The sequence below is a fragment of the Stigmatopora nigra genome, chromosome 2 (assembly GCF_051989575.1).
Source record: "Stigmatopora nigra isolate UIUO_SnigA chromosome 2, RoL_Snig_1.1, whole genome shotgun sequence".
Taxonomy (NCBI): Eukaryota; Metazoa; Chordata; class Actinopteri; order Syngnathiformes; family Syngnathidae; genus Stigmatopora; species Stigmatopora nigra.
This window is the reverse complement of record NC_135509.1, coordinates 20,350,001-20,367,500: the sequence shown is the minus strand read 5'-3', so window position 1 is coordinate 20,367,500 and position 17,500 is coordinate 20,350,001. Positions and strand designations below refer to the sequence as shown.

Here is a 17,500-nt window from a genome sequence, read left to right as displayed (position 1 = left end):
GTAGGTAGGTAGGTAGGTAGGTAGGTAGGTAGGTAGGTAGGTAGGTAGGTAGGTAGGTAGGTAGGTAGGTAGGTAGGTAGGTAGGTAGGTAGGTAGGTAGGTAGGTAGGTAGGTAGGTAGGTAGGTAGGTAGGTAGGTAGGTAGGTAGGTAGGTAGGTAGGTAGGTAGGTAGGTAGGTAGGTAGGTAGGTAGGTAGGTAGGTAGGTAGGTAGGTAGGTAGGTAGGTAGGTAGGTAGGTAGGTAGGTAGGTAGGTAGGTAGGTAGGTAGGTAGGTAGGTAGGTAGGTAGGTAGGTAGGTAGGTAGGTAGGTAGGTAGGTAGGTAGGTAGGTAGGTAGGTAGGTAGGTAGGTAGGTAGGTAGGTAGGTAGGTAGGTAGGTAGGTAGGTAGGTAGGTAGGTAGGTAGGTAGGTAGGTAGGTAGGTAGGTAGGTAGGTAGGTAGGTAGGTAGGTAGGTAGGTAGGTAGGTAGGTAGGTAGGTAGGTAGGTAGGTAGGTAGGTAGGTAGGTAGGTAGGTAGGTAGGTAGGTAGGTAGGTAGGTAGGTAGGTAGGTAGGTAGGTAGGTAGGTAGGTAGGTAGGTAGGTAGGTAGGTAGGTAGGTAGGTAGGTAGGTAGGTAGGTAGGTAGGTAGGTAGGTAGGTAGGTAGGTAGGTAGGTAGGTAGGTAGGTAGGTAGGTAGGTAGGTAGGTAGGTAGGTAGGTAGGTAGGTAGGTAGGTAGGTAGGTAGGTAGGTAGGTAGGTAGGTAGGTAGGTAGGTAGGTAGGTAGGTAGGTAGGTAGGTAGGTAGGTATGTATATATATATATATATATATATATATATATATATATATATATATATATATATATATATATATATATATATATATATATATATATATATATATATAGTAAATATAATTTGTTGTGGCTGGGCAGTTGAGTGGTTAGCACGTCGGTCTCACAGTGGGGGAGCTGGGTTCAAATCCAGGTTGGTACCTGTGTGGAGTTTGAATGTTTTACCTAGGCCTGAGTGGGTTTTCTCCGGGTACTCCCATTTCTTCCCACATTCCAAAGACATGCATGATAGGCTGATTGGACACTCTAAATTGCTCCTACGTATGAGAGTGAGCATGAATGGTTGTTGGTGTCCTCATGCCCTGCGATTGGCTAGCCATCAATTCAGGGTGACCCCCACCACTGCCCCGAACTCAGCTGGGATAGACTCCAGCACCCCCCGCAACCCTAGTGAGGATGAAGCGGTTCAGAAAATGAGATGAGATAATTTATTGTTTAATCTTTGCCGTCTCGTAGTGTTTTCCACTATGTTTAGCCCAGGACTTCAGGGCCAGGGGGATGAGATCAACTTACTCAAGTGGATATACCTAGAGGAGTTGGGCTCCGAGTGCTGTTGCAGAAAATTCTCTTTTTTTCCCCTCTACGGTGACAACATTAAATTTTGATTAATATATTTGGAAAAAAAATCTAAATCCACAAAATCTAATTGACAGCTACCGAAGAACCATATTACATGCATTTTATGATTTTCCCAAATGTTGAGGATAAGATTTAGGCATCATCACCAGTCAATATTTTAGCATACATTTTTACGGCATAATCTCCACCTGTTCTTTTTAACAACGTATTTCAGCTGTAATGCTCACCTCATTACACGAGGTCCCATACGAATGCTTTGTGTCACAATCACAGGCCTGACAGCCTTTACCGCTAGCAATGTTCCAGGTGTCAGGTGCACAACGGCCACAGTGCTGGTCAATCACATTAGGAAGACAATGACACTGGCCACTGCTGCGATCACAGTGACAATCACCTGATGATGGACAGCTGGCAGCATCAGTCCCCAGCTGATTGCAAACACACTCTGTAGATCAAAGCAATCCCTCATCAGTAATTACCAAATTAAAAGACTCCTAAATGTGAGTATAAGCAGTGCTAAGAACCAACTGCGCAGCAATCTCTACTTACTCCTGCAGTCTTGCAGTAGGGCATTGCCATAATAACCCATCATGCAATTTTCACAGGAATGCCCCTCGCTGTGGTAAAGGCAGTGCATGCATTCACCGGTTTGAGCGTTGCAGGATTGCGGGTCCATCATATCAATGTTGTTGTTGCAATGACAGGGCTGGCACACCCCCCGTAGTTCGTGAGGGTTTCCATAGTAACCAGGGGAACAATCACTGCAGCGAGTACCTGGTGAAAGAATGGGCACCGGATTTTAAATGCTTCTGCTTTCATCATCCGTTTCAATTGAAAACATTGGGGACCACAAGGTTCTCTATTTGTAAATCATAAAGTGCCTGAATGCATATAGACGGGCAGAAATCTTGGCACACAAAAAAATGGTCTGAAATTCAGCATGCAAATACCTGCTAAGGTACTTACAAGCTTTATATATCAATTTTTTCGTATGGATTATCCCATACCTATCAACTTTTAAGTTTTGCCATATTTTATAGTTTTTTTGATCATTTCAAATTGTGATAGGTTTAAGTACACCCTATGTACGGTTTAATATCACTTAATAAGGGGAATTGCAATCATTAATAAGGGGACCAATTTAGTTAACATGCCAAGCTTTAAACATAATCCTCTGTAGAGTTATTATGGCAAATTGCAAGGCTAACTATTGTGCTGCTAACTAGTGTACAGGAGTGGAAGTTCAGCAAACTATTGTTTATTTCCACCAAAACACACGTGTAAAGATCAGATCATATTGTTATTGAATTGATGAGAATTGTCCAATAAATATTGTGATATATCGCAGAAGAAATTTTTAAAAATCCTCCTACTATTTGTCCAAGCGTAGTAATTATCTGTAGTAATACCTTTGTATCCAGGGTTACAGACACATGTAGCTTGTTGAGAATCTTCAACATTGAAACAACTTTTTGCAAACTGCTGCAGGCTACCAGGACCATCAGGGCACATACACGGGAGACATTGGTCACCGGCGTCCAGCGTCTGGTTAGCATAGTAACCATCCATGCATCTGAGAATAAAAGATAGAGCATTGGATTGAATTGGATAACTTTATTCATCCCGTAATCGGGAAATTTCTTTGTTGCAATAGGAAGAGGGTGAGGATGCAGGAATAGGAAAGGCATTATACACAAATGGGTACTTAATAGTAACTTAATAAATAAATACATGAATAAATATATAAATAGGTAACTGTGTTGGTGAGATATATATATATATATACATACACATACATATATATACAAGCACATCTACACTGTATCCGAATTCAAGAGGTCCTAACCCACAGCCTTTTTTAAGTTAAAGAGCCTGACAGCTGATGGGAGGAAGGATCTGCGGAAGCGCTCCTTCCTGCAGTGAGGGTACCGCAGTCTACTGCTAAAGGCGCTTCGAAGGGACTCCACCGACTCGTGCAGGGGGTGGGAGGTGCTGTCCATGATGGACCTCATCCTGGTCAGCATCCTCCGCTCTCCCACTTCCTCCACAGAGTCCAAAGGACAGCCCAGAACAGAGCTGGCCCTCCTGATCAGCTTGTTCAGCCTGTTCCTGTCCCTCTCCGTGCTCCCACTTACCCAACAGACCACTGCATAAAACACAGTAGATGCCACCACAGTGTCATAGAAGGTCCTCAACAGTGACCTGCACACACCAAAGGACCGTAGGCTCCTCAACAGGTAGAGGCGGCTCTGGCCCCTTCTGTACAGGGCATCTATGTTTGTGGACCAGTCTAGTTTGCTGTTGAGGTGAACACCCAGGTACTTCAAGTTCTCCACGATTTCAATGTCTTTACCCTGGATGTTCACCTGAGTGGTCTGTTGAGGTGTCCTCCGAAAGTCAACGACCATTTCCTTTGTCTTACTGGTGTTGATGTGCAGGTGGTTTTGCCTACACCAGTCGACAAAGGCTGTGATGACTCCCCTGTACTCCAGGTCGTTCCCGTCAGTCACTCGTCCAACAATGGCGGTGTCATCGGAGAATTTCTGGAGGTGGCAGGTGTCTGTATTATGTTTAAAGTCTGACGTGTAGAGGGAGAAGAGGAGTGGGGAAAGCACTGTGCCTTGTGGGGCCCCCGTGCTGCAAGTTACCACATCAGACGTACAGTCCTGGAGTCTCACATATTGTGGTCTGTTGGTGAGGAAGTCGATGATCCATGCAGCTAGGTGGTTCCTTATTCCAGCCACCTCCAGTTTCTCTCTCAGAAGGACCGGCTGAATGGTGTTGAATGCACTGGAGAGGTCAAAAAACATCATTCTCACCGTGCTTCCCGAGTTCTCCAGGTGTGAAAGAGACCTGTGCATCAGGTAGGTGGTAGCATCTTCCACACCAATGCCTGGACGATAGGCGAACTGCAGAGGGTCCAGCTCTGCATTTATCAGGGGGCTCAGGTGGTTGAGGATGATCCTCTCCAGTGTCTTGATCAGGTGAGAGGTTAGTGCTACCGGCCTGAAGTGGTTTGGCTCCCTGGGGTTCGCAGTCTTTGGGACTGGGACCACGCAGGAAGTTTTCCACAAGGTGGGGACCTTCTGCAGACTGAGGCTGAGGTTGAAAATATGCAGAATCACTGTGCCAAGCTGATCCGCACACTCTCTCAGTAGTCTGGAGCTGAGGCCGTCCGGACCGGTAGCCTTCCTTGCCTCGATCTTCTTTAGTTGTTTTGTCACCTGATCGACAGTGATGCAGTGACCGGTGGAAGAGGGGGAGGAAGAGGGGGAGGAAGAGGAGAACGAGGGGGTAGAGTTGCTTCTGGTCTGGGGGGTCAGGGGAGCAGGGGCAGGGCTGAATCTGTTAAAGAACTGATTCAGTTCGTTGGCCCACTCCCCGTCTCCGGGCCTCGACCACTGTTGCCTCCATGGCCCGAGATGGTCCTCAAGCTCCTCCAGACCTCTTTGGTGTTGCCTCTTTGGAGTTGCTTCTCTAGCCTCCTCCTGTAGCTGGTCTTTCCCCTCCTTATCTCTCTCTTCAGCTCCTTCTGGACCGTTTTGAGACTCTCCTTCTCCCCAGACCTAAAAGCCCTCTTCTTCTTGTTCAGGAGGGCCCTTAGATCCCTGGTGACCCACGGCTTATTGTTGGAGTAACAACGGACCTTCTTGGAGGGTACGATGTTCTCCACACAGAAGTTGATGTAATCTGTGATGCAGTGGGTCAAGCTGTCGATGTCTTCCCCATGTGGTTTGCACAGCACCTCCCAGTCGGTTGTCTCAAAACAGTCCCTCAGTACCATGCTGGTCTCCTCGGTCCATCTTTGTATGATCCTCGTGGTAGGTTTTATTTTCCTCACCATAGGGATGTAGGTGGGGATCAGATGGACCAGGTTGTGGTCTGAGCGGCCCAGTGGGGGAAGGGGGGCTGAGCTGTATGCCTCCTTTGTGTTGGCATACAGCAGGTCCAGAGTTTTTTGTTCCCTGGTGCAGCACTTCACATACTGAGTGAAGGTGGGGAGAGTCGAAGTCAAGGGAGCATGGTTAAAATCACCGGAGATAAGAAGGAGAGACTGGGGGTGTGACATCTGTAGCCGGGACAGAGTAGTGTGGAGCAGCTCACGAGCCACTGCCGCATCGGCCGAGGGAGGTATATACACAGTTATTATGATGACGTGCGAGAACTCCCGGGGGATGTAAAACGGCCTGATGCTAACAGCTACTAGCTCGATATTTCGAGTGCAAAATTGCTCCTTCACAGTAATATGCCCAGGACTGCACCATCTACTGTTAATAAAGACAGCTAGTCCCCCACCTTTCTTCCTACCGCTCTCCTCAGGGTCCCTGTCCGCCCTCACCAGCTGAAAGCCATCCAAGGAGATGAGAGTCTGGTATTCGCTCATCCAGCCAGGTCTCCGTGAAGCAGATAATGCAGGCGCTCCGATATTGTCCTTGTTGTTTGGTCAGCGCCGTTAGCTCTTCCATCTTGTTGGGGAGAGATCTTACGTTCCCCATTATAATAGATGGAATGCTGGGTCTGAAGCGTCGCTTTTTCTCCTGACATTTTCGTCCGGCTCTGCATCCTCTTCTCTTCCTCTTTAACTCAGCGGGGAGGTCCAAGTCCAGGGGAATCCCGGTGTTGCGTAGCGCTAACAGTTGATCCCTAGTGTAAAGCAGCGTAGGCATTGCTGGGTGGGTCAAAATAGTCTCCAAAATTTTGAAATTTGAATTTGAAAAGATGGACTAAACTAGTAGATCAAAGACTGCCTCTCGCACAGCTTGAGTCTTGGAGTAGAGTCTTGAAAGTAAAGTCCCAAAACATTAAAGTATCGAATATAATATATAAAGTGAAGTAACAACTAAAGTCTTAAGAGACAATAAAAACATAAAATAAAGGATAAAAATCCGTAAAAAAGCTGTACAAACACAATATTCGAGTGAGGGTTTAGGGAGCTAATGCAACAAGCAGCCGCTTTGAACGGCGCCCTATGATAATGAGGTTTTTCCTAATTCTACATGGAGCTATGAACTTTCTGGACACACTAGATCAGCATGTTCTTTAAGATGGACTTTGCAAAGTTTGTAACTCAAATAGTTGTTCAACAACGTGTGTCTTTAGTAATCTGTCTGACGTGTGTCATGACCTGCTGCTGGCCTACTTGCATGTTCTAATACAGAGCCCAGGTGGGTGGAGCTCCATGTATCCCATCTCACCAGAGCATTTAAATAGAGTTGTACCTCTAGTTACAAAATTAATTGGTTCCAAGGCTTTCTTCGTAACTTGAAAATTTCGTAAGTAGAGGTGTAAATTCTCAAATTTGTTCCACCGTCCTCACACAACTACCAACTAAACCCTTTAAATTTGGTCAAGTTCTTCCAAATTTGTAGGAAAGATGTGTGGAAACACAAAAATTAGAGAAAATTGTAAGGAAATTATTTTTTAATGTTGTAAAATAAATAAAGCATATCAAAATGTGCCCTCTCTATGGGTTGGAAGGAAAACCTTATTAAAGTAAGTTTGAATAAGTTCCAGCCATTCTAAGATTTTGAATACTACCTAAAAATCCTTTAACAATTATAAAAGTAATTCATTTGTTTCTGTAGTAAAAAAGGATAAGGAAATTATTCATTAAGCCATTAAATTAATAAGACATGTAAAGACATTTTCCATTGGGATGTATGGGCACGTATTAGAGGGCAGAGGTGGCATAACAAATGGACAGACGCAAGTACCCACAATATAACTTTAAATTGTGTTACGTTTGGTGAAATATCGATCCATCAACGATTGCCTTTGATGATCATTTTTCCTAAACTCCGCTGGGGGCCGCAACCCTTTCGGGCTCGCTCTCACCTCTGCCTAGGGAGTGCGTTTTTTAGTTGGGCTCGCGCTATTCTTCCCTGTCCCCTGGCCACTACCCCACTTGGGCCGGCTCTCGCGTCCTCCTACAGTACGGAAATCTCGGGTCCGGTGTAATAGAAGCAAAGCTCTGTTTTAACAAAGCACAGTGTTAGGATGCCAATTGAAGAGAAACTCTATCACGACAATTCAAAATAAAATACAGGATGCTACAAAAAAATGATAATAATTGGAGATTTCGGGTTTCGGAACTTGGAAGATCTTTTGTTTCTGGAGACAATTTTCCAATTAAGGCTTTCCATAACCTGAATATTTCATGTTTGTAAGTAGCGATACGACTGTAATTGTTTCCGTTTCAAGCACAAGATTTCACCCCTGCCATAGGAACCAGATTTACCACATTTATTAAAACAGTCCACAGTGACTCAGGGAACAATTTGAAATTATGGATAAAGTTATGCTACAAAAAGAAATGGTTGCAAAATATAGTAAAAAATAAAATAATGCTTTCGCCTGGAGATTCAAGAAAGTTACACTGAGTTACTATGCAGTGTTCATTTTACAGGATATAAGAAAACTTCTGGGCATAATTTGTGTTTGTGCCTTGTAAACACGTGCACCCTTCATGTAATTTCAATAACAGCCATGTAACATGTAAAGATTATATTTATCAGGCATACTGCTGTGACTAGTGTTATCTAAAATTAATTCACCTTTCACAGTTGTGTCCTGTGCTGTAATCCCTGCAATTAAGACACTGTCCACTGTGAGGATCGCAGTCTTCTGTGTGTCCATTGCAAGAACATGGACGGCATATAGGGAAACTCCAATAGCCCGGTAGACAGCGATCACACTGACGTCCATAGGCTCCCGGGACACACACACACTGACCAGTGACCTGGTCGCAAAGTGGGCTTTCAGAACCTTGAGCATTACAGTGGCACTCTGTGGATAGAGAAGGATGCAGTATTATTTTTTCAATGAGTTATCTGATCATTAGTTTTGAAAACATGAACTATATTGGGAAGTTTATATATCCCAGCAGTCATTGCGCACCAGAAATCGCGTCTGGGGCTGCTCCCGTAGCGCTAATACGGTTTGATTTCCATAAATAATATATATATATATATATATATATATATTTATGTATATGCCATGCCTGGCTGCATCTAAAAGAACAGTGCGTCCTTTGTGTGTGTAAAATACAGAAATAGCACTCGTTGTTGACACAGCGGCTAAAAGGGAAGGGAACAAGCACAGCCTCTTCGTGGCCCCTTCCATTCAACCAGACCCCTGGGCGAATGTGCTTCGTCAGGCGCGCACCCCACGACTCGGACCATCGGCCCGGTCAGGGAGCTGGCGCCACCGAGACCCTGGAGTCTCCCCCCCCTCCCCTTTTTGAGATGGGGGGCCTGGTATCCGGCACTGGCCTCCCGCCTCCTCCTCCTCCTTGCCGGAGATGTCGAAACGAACCCGGGACCTGACGGAGATTGCCACCACTGCCACCGTCCGATCCGTCGCGGCCAACCTCCGCTCCATTGCTCCGCTCCATTGCTCCGCCCCTACCTGCTCCGCCCTATGCCACAAACAGTCGGCCTGCAGCGGCCTCTCCCGGCAGTTGCAGACCGGCCCTTGGAGGTGCGTGGCCCACGGAGGCCAACCTCCTGGCCCTCCCCCTTCGGGAGGACGGATTTGTTGCTTCTGCAACAAGGCAATCAAGACTGGGATCCGCTTCCTTGCTTGCGCGGAAACCAGTTGTGGAGCGATGACCCACCGCGGAAGGCACTGCCGTGGAGACACCCCCGAGGCGTCCCAATGGAGATGCCCACTGCACAGGCCCCGAATCGAGAGTCGCCGGCCGCGTTGCGGCCGACCTTGCAGTTCAACCCCCGTCTGACTCCCAGCACAAAGTGAAATGCACCGGCTGCCAGCGTACCATCGCCAAGACGACCCAGCCCCTCACCTGTCGAGCCTGCAGAGCCCCCTACCACCGGTCCTGCTCAGGCACTACCCGTGATGCTGCGGCAACTATGAGGCCATCTGACACCTGGTCCTGCACACAATGTGCCACCACCCCGACACCGGTTACCTCCCAACCCCAACCCAACCCTCCAAACCCCTTCCTACCCTTCCCGAAACCAAAGACGGACATCCCCGATGTAGCCAAGAGATCCACGCTGCGCATCTTGCAGTGGAATGCTGACGGCGTGAAGACAAAGTCTGCCGAGCTGGAAAAGCGGATGGTCGAAGGCAAGTACGACATTTGCTTGATCCAGGAAAGCAAGCTGCGGGCCAAAGATTCCACCCCGACCTTCCCAGGGAATGCTGTCGCCCGTGCCGACCGCCCCAAAGACCAACCCGGGGGCGCACTCATGACCCTGATCAAAGACGACCTCTCCTTCATGAACCTGGGCGCCTCCCTGCGGGCCTCCTGGAGTCGTCCACGATCAAGGTACGTGTGACCCGGCACCGCTGGCTGACGGTGCACAACCTCTACACACCCCCATGCCGAGATCCGGGACCAAACTCCGAACTGGACCTCACCTGGATCGGGGCGAACACCGACGTGATCATCGGCGGTGACCTAAACGCCCACTCCGGCCTCTGGGACTACAACCAGCCAAGCGACAAGCGTGGGGCCGACATCCAGGACTGGCTGCTGAGGAACTCCATCACACACCTTAACAACGGGTCGGCAACAAGGGTGAACCGAAGCACCGGCGGGCTTAGCACACCCGACCTCACCTTTGCCCACCCGCGGCTCGCCAACCATGCCGAATGGACTGTTGATGAGGACCTTGGATCCGACCACCTACCCCTGTCCATCTCAGTGGCCTGTGTCGTCCGCCCGTCGTGCCCGCCCCTTCCAACGGCACGGTGGAACCGCAAAGACGTCGACTGGGCAACCTTCACTCAAGACGTAGAAGATGCAGTACTGAGTTTTGGAACCAACACGCCCCCGCCGCTGACCAACCGCCTCTCCCGCTTCACGACTCTGTTGAAGGAGGTGGGGAAGCGCGTCATTGGCAAATCCCGGAGAGGCAAGACGAGCAATACCTGGATGTCGGCTGACGTGAGATCTGCTATCAAAGACCGCAATCGCCTACGCCGCTCCATAAGCGCCCACAGAGAAGACTGGCTGGCCGCTTGCAGGACAGTGAACTTACTCACCCGGTCGGCCAAGGAAGCAAAGTGGGCTGCCCTATTGGAGGAGCTGGAGTTCAACCCAGACACCAGCAAAACGTGGCGATTGATCCGCTCTCTCAGCGGATCACCTGATAACTGCGCGCTCACTGAGTCCTTGCAACACAACGGACACCTCTACACCACCAACGTGGGGAAAGCCGATGTTTTTGCAAAGCACTATGCCGCAGTGTGCAGACTCTCCTTCTCCAAAGAAGAACGACGCCGCATCCAAGAAGCGAAGCAACGGCTGAATGCCCCATCAGCTGACGGCGAGAGCTGCGCGGATTTCAGCGAGCGGGAGCTCAAAACTGCAATCCATCAGATGCGACCGACGGGCGCCCCAGGCCCGGACGATATCCCCCCCATCCTTCATCAAGGCGCTGGGACCTGCGGCCAGGCGGGAACTCCTGGGAATCTTCAATGAATGGACCATCCTACCTCTCAGGAAGACTGACAAACCTGCCAGTGACATCTCCTCCTATCGTCCAATCAGCCTGACCTCGTGCGTGGTGAAGACCCTCGAGAGAATCTTCCACAACCGAGTGTACTACGAGGCAGAAACCGGAGGTTGGATCTGCAGAGAGCAGGCGGGCTCCCGCAAACTGAGGAGCTGCGAAGACCAGATCCTCCACGTCACGCAGACCATTAGCGACGGCTTCCAACGGAAAAAAACGCTCCGCGGAGTGATGGCCCTGCTGGACTACAGCAAAGCCTACGACCGTGTCTGGAAGGAGGATCTCCTCCTGACGGCGCTGGACGCAGGCATGCCAGCCCAAACTGCCCGGTGGTTAAAGAGCTTCCTCTCCGACCGCCGAGCCAGGGTCCTAATAAACGGGGAGCGGGGAAAGTCCGTTCCACTGCGCCAAGGTCTCCCCCAAGGCTCTGTCCTTGCACCCCTCCTCTTCGTGTTATACATCAACAACCTCCGAAGACTCATCCCAGCAGGTGTCGACATCGCGCTTTATGCCGACGATGTTGCCCTGCTGGCGACACGCAAGGAAGACGCTGAGGCGGCGATCCAGAACGCAGTCGGAGCTGTTTGCGAGTGGAGCTGCAAAAAGAAGATGAAGTTGAACGCCTCGAAGAGTGAGGTCACTTTCTTCTCAACCGACCCAAGGGAGGCTTCCTGGACCCCGTCCGTCACTGTGGGAACAACGAGCCTGCGCTTCAACCCCACCCCCAAATTCCTTGGGGTAAAGCTCTAAAGGTGCCTGAGTTTCGGGCCACACGTGAAGGCCGTCACCAAGACAGTGGCTTCCCGAAACCGCATCCTTGCCTCTCTGACCACAAAAGACTGGGGCTGGCAGAAAAACAGCCTACGCTCTGTCCACCTCGCCCTTCAGCGGAGTGCCATGGACTATGCCGCCCCAGCATGGCAACCCTTCCTGTCGCGGTCCCGACTCGACGACCTTGGTCGCGCCCAGAACAGTGCCCTGCGCATCGTGACGGGCCAACTGAGGACTACACCAGTCGAGGCGCTGCAGCTAGAAGCGGGCGTGTGCTCCTACTCCTCGCGAGTAAACCAACTAGCAGCCATCTCCTTTGAAAAAGCCCTCCGCCTTCCTCCTGATCACTCTCGGCATGAACTTGCTACTAAGACAGTCGTGCACCGTCTCCAGCGTTCCAGCTGGCGCAAGACCGCGTCGGGAATCATGTTCGCCCTCCCCCCCGCCCTGTCCAACCAACGAGAAGTCCTCCCGCCCCCCATCGAGTGCCCATGGGTGAACGACACCGACCTCTTGACGGTCTCTGCAACCCTTGGGAGTGCCACAAAACTCGATCCCCCGCCAGTCCTTCGGGAACGTGCCATCTCCGCCATCCGTGCAGTCGCACCAGAGGTCACCATCTACACCGACTGTGATTTTCCGAATATGGGATGAATAAAGTTATCCAATCCAATCAGGCGCCATCTACTGTTGTGAATGGCTACAATGTCTAGACCCTGATTTTAAGACAACTGACACTTTTTCAGTCTTATTTCAATGCAAAAGGCATTGTATTCGGATCAATACAGTAAATGTTGTCCCTTATGGAAAATTTAGTCAACAAAACAGAGAAATGCAGCTATTTTAGATGTATTGCGGTATCTTACGCTGTAATGTGTATATGAATAATATGTAGCCTATTGCTACCTGAATTTGGACTTTATACCTTTGCAGCCACTTGGTCCAAACTGGAAAGTGGCAGGACCGCACCTGTCACAATTTCTACCAACAACATGTGGTCGACATTGACATTGCCCTCCACTCAAATTGCAGACTGTACTAAGTGATCCTTGGGGGTCACACTGGCATTCTGAAAGGACAAACACATTTAGGAAATATCTAACTTTCAATTAAACAACAATTTTAGAGGTTGTACCTTTGGCTCCCTGGTGTAAAAGAGCAGAAATGCTGAAAATTAAATCTTGGCAAATTTCAGTCATCTGTGTCTTGATAACACTCTGGCTATTCTCCAGACAACGATAACGTTTAAAAGTTTCCCATCCACGATTTTCACCAGATTCCCTGCCTTCTAATGTGGTGAACAGGTCCAAGTTCTTACAGTGAGGCATCAGCACAATCTGACAAGAATAACATCAGTTTTTTTTCTAGATATTTGTCAGACAGAAAACATACTTTCACGTTTACAAATAATTAGCTACTGTTTGTTACCTTCTGAAATATGCTTAAAAGGTTTAATGTATCCTCACCGAATCAATTAGAGTGTATGGAGACTGGACATCACTGAGGGCCGAGTACAACGGCAGACTGAGGCGGATGGTGTAGTTCAAACCTGATTCAAAGCAAACCGGTCTGGGAAAAGCCATGTGTCTAAGAAAGGAAAGTAGTATAAAACATCTCCAAAGTTAATTGTGTATGGTGTTGATATAACTGTAGTGAAATCACAAGATAAATCAAGATGTCAGATACATGAATAATGCTTTAAATACAGTATTTCAATTTTTGCAAAATATAGACATTGATAAGCTCATTAAAAAAAATTAAATGATCAAAGGTGCATAGTAAGAAGCTATATTAACTGACAGAACTCTTAACTGTTTTCTGCAATGTGTTTCCAAGACTAAGTTTTTTCATTCTTTGGGTGACCTTGCAACTTATAGTCAGGTGCAACTTATATAATGTTCCAATAGGAAATATTACATCACCTGAATGCTTATACTAACTAACAATTGTGTAAACGTTACCCACAAAAAGCCCTCAGAGGATGCTCTTGGCTTGTGATTACAAACCCAGTCAATATCTTATGTGGTCATGAAAATGGAAAGCACAGGCAGTCGTGGACTTACGACCACATTTGGTTAAGAATGAGTGGTCGTGAAGTGATCTGGTTGAATGTTGATCAATATTGTGGATACATTATGGTATAATAAAGTTTTACCAGGTGCATATCATAAGGGGCCCACTGGACGAGTGGTGAGTGCATAAGCTTCACAGTTCTGAGATCAAGGGTTAAAAGCCAGGCTCCCGACCTTTCTGTGTTTGTATGTTCTTCCCATGCTTGTGTGGGTTACCTCCAGGTACTCCAGTTTCCTTCCACATCCCAAAAACCTGCATGGTAGGCTGGTTGGACACTCTAAATTGCCCCTAGGTATGAGTGTGAGCGTGAATGGTTGTACATCTCCTTGTGCCATGAGATTGGCTGTCCACCAATCACCTGCCTGGTGCCCGTAGTTGGCTGGGAGAGGCTCCAGTACCCCCTGCGATCCTTGTGAGGATAAGCACTTTGACTAATGAATGAATCATTTATCATCTTGGAGCTATTTTGTTTCTATGAAGACTTCAGTATATTTCTTCAAAAAGGTTTTTACATGCAGAGTGGACACTGTTTACATTGATTAGACCTAGGCAATATAGAATTTTTTTTTATATCTCAGTAAAAAAATCTATACCATATTTTCATACCTATAGGGCGCACTTAAAAGTCTAAAATGCATGGGGCGCCCAATCAGTCAGTGCACCTTGTTTATGCACTAAATTTTTTTATCAATCTGAACGCTTGATTGACTGGTTTAATTTTTTGCCGACATGCTATTTATTGCGAGCAACCCAGCAGACGTTCACCCTAAAAATAGCCTCTCCGCATATTCCAAGCATTGCGGTAAATCCATTGAAAACATCCCAGACTGTGTGGTTTTCGTGCTTTTAACCCTACATACACAGACGGGCAGGCAGCGTCGCAAGATTTGGAATGGATTGTCAATGCCTGGGCCAAAGTGGCGGCGAGCACTGTAGTTTGTGCTTTCGTCAAAGCTGGAATCATTATTACAAAACCCCATGGCGACAACTTCTTACGAAATTAATTGGTTCCAGAACTTTTTCCGTAACTTTGAAATTTTGTAAGTAGAGCAGTACTTTTTAAGTAAATTCTCAAAGTCATTCCACGTTCCTCACACAATTATGAACTATGATTTATTAATGTAATAACAATCATACAAAATCTTTCCATTTTGAAATGCAGGGTAACAAGAGGATGATAACGGTAGGACAGAAGGATAGCGCACAACCACTGTCATGTCTTTTTAGGCTTTTGTGTGGATGTGTGTGTGTGTGTGTTTGCTTTTTGCCTCTTATGTCCCTCGGGGCTTTCCTTGCGCAATGGAGCAAAGGAAACTCTAAGGGACACAAGAGGCAAAACGCAAGCACACAAAACCCTATGACAACCACATGAACACATAAACGCCCGTCTCTTAAACGCAACAATAAGAATTCAAACAACAACATTAATCAACAACAATCATAAACGTTACATTGCATTGAAAAATTCTCAAGGGACACCGGCATCTGAAACTCATTTAATTAAAAACTATGTCCCCTGTATTAACAATAGTCATTCTCATCAAAGTTTCATAAGCATGTATCACATAAACCTCCAAAATTAGTCCAAAATATAGTCATTTTTCACACTGACTAAATGTCACTAAAAGTTGATGACCCTGAACAACTTCCGGTTTTAGTGATGCAAAAATACCTATTATATTGTTTTTAATCGCATGATTTTATGCTCTTCTCCAATTATTACTTAAATCTAATATTACGCAAAAAAAAATGTTGCAGTCACACAGACTTCAGCTCAGCAAAAGTTGATGCCCTAGAAACCAAACAACTCCCGGTTCATGTTAGAGAAAAATAAGCAACGAAATGACTGTTTCACAATTTGAATCTTGTAATAGTAAAATCTATGGTTTAACGTTCACCATATTTTGATTTTAACCTTGTAATAGTTAAATTTTAATCTTGTTATATTGATATTATTTTTTCTTTCTGAATATTACATTGTTTAACTTGCAATTTACCATGGCACATCAGACCATTGCTCACGGCACACCATTGTGCCGCGGCACAGTGGTTGGGAAACACTGTGCAGTAGAGTGTAGAGAGGTTCTAAAGGGAGAATCAATGCACCCGCGACAAAATTTTCAAAATAAAATAACAGCTAAGGAAATGCATTTTCTTTTTGGGGAATTTTGTACCTTGGATATTTTTCGTATCTTGAGGCACTCATTTGCATATAAAAAGCTTTTGTAACCTGAAAATGTTGTACCTAGAGGCATTCGTAAATTGAGGTATGACTGTTTTGAGGAGATTCTGTTTTCCCAGCCCAAGTGTTGATTTATAACCAAATATACGACAAACAAACTATTTTCAAATGAGATGTGTAGACCCTAACCCTAACCCTAACCGTGTGCCACATTGCCATATTGTTTTAGCTGTTACAATTGTAATTTCAGTGCTGTTTTGTGGTGTACTTAACTATGGTAGGTAGATACAACACTCAAATAATACACACAAATAATAATACAAATATTATGCAGTGTTAAAAAAAAAACACTCAGTCTTAACTTTTGACACAACATACTGGGGTTAAGTAAATTCCAAACTGAAATGTGTTAAAAATCAAATATTTACAGTATTGTGTCAACTGATTTAACACTTTCAAAACTGTTATTTCAACTCGGTTTAGAGCAGACCAAGATGGAAACGTTTAAAGTGTTGAAATTGAGTCCCTTCAGAATGGGATTAACACACAAAATTGCTCTGTACTCATTACTGTCGAGTATATTTGAAAATATAAAAGAAAACAAGGCATTAATTACCGTGACCCAGGGTGAAGGGAAGACATTTGGTGGTCATCATCTGGCACAGTGTTTATACATCTGCTGTCTGCTTTAATAGGTGTCAATCTTTTCACACTCATCAGAACTTCCTCCCACTGGTCAGGCAACTAAATGAAAAAACAGAAACTCTTTGTTGAACAAGAACACTACTTTATTAAAGGTGTCCATGGTGCACTTTTCACCACAAGACCCTGGTTGTTATTTCTTGAATAACTTTATGGTCGTCAGAAATGGTTGCGAAGTAAAGAGAGTTGAAGAGCTGTCAAGTGATTACCACCAGTGGATATATTAGTTGCAAACGTGAAAGGAGAGGAAAGTATGATTGAACGTCTAGTACAGGGGTCTCATTTTCGCGTCCCGCGGGCCAACTGCGGCCCGCGTCTTAATATGCAAGATTACTGTCCGTGCGGCCCGCAAGATTATGAATGACACGGTGTTCGGAGCTGGATGAACCAATCACGGTGAAGTATACAGCTCTGCAGGGCGGGACATTGGCCGGGCTGTCCAGTGCCTTGCTCACTCACTCATTCATTCCTCCAATCAGCTAGGCAGAGGAGAAGCCGTGAAGCCGATCACTCCGCTCGGAGAGCTGCCGTAATCCAATACGATCGGAGAGCGAAAGTGCGCATGCGCCACAGACCCGCGCGACTGAAAGTTAAAAGTTCAATCCGAGACTCATTCCAAGTGTAAATACACATTAAAGCCCCAGAGATGTCTGTTTCAAAGCCTGCCGTGAAGAGAAAGGTCAGTGATGCGCACAGACAGTTTCAAGAAAAGTGGGGAGTGCAATATTTCTTTGTTGAGCACATGGGTGCCCCGACGTGTCTCATTTGCACTGAAAAAGTAGCGGTCCCCAAAGAATACCATTTGAAACACCATTATATTACAAGACATGCTGAGGAGTACGAAAAATACCAGGGAGATGAGAGAGCCAACCAGGTTGA

The 17,500-nt window shown here is 46.5% G+C and overlaps 1 protein-coding gene across 1 annotated transcript in view; it reads right to left on the bottom strand.

Annotated features, from left to right (window-relative positions):
- The window catches only part of LOC144210989 (laminin subunit beta-1-like), a 67,485-nt gene that overhangs the window by 19,419 nt on the left and 30,566 nt on the right, over positions 1-17,500 (bottom strand). The window contains 8 exon segments of the mRNA XM_077737963.1: positions 1,639-1,856; positions 1,961-2,185; positions 2,821-2,984; positions 7,966-8,197; positions 12,590-12,733; positions 12,800-13,001; positions 13,131-13,251; positions 16,536-16,663. Of these exon segments, the coding sequence (XP_077594089.1) occupies positions 1,639-1,856; positions 1,961-2,185; positions 2,821-2,984; positions 7,966-8,197; positions 12,590-12,733; positions 12,800-13,001; positions 13,131-13,251; positions 16,536-16,663 (1,434 nt within the window).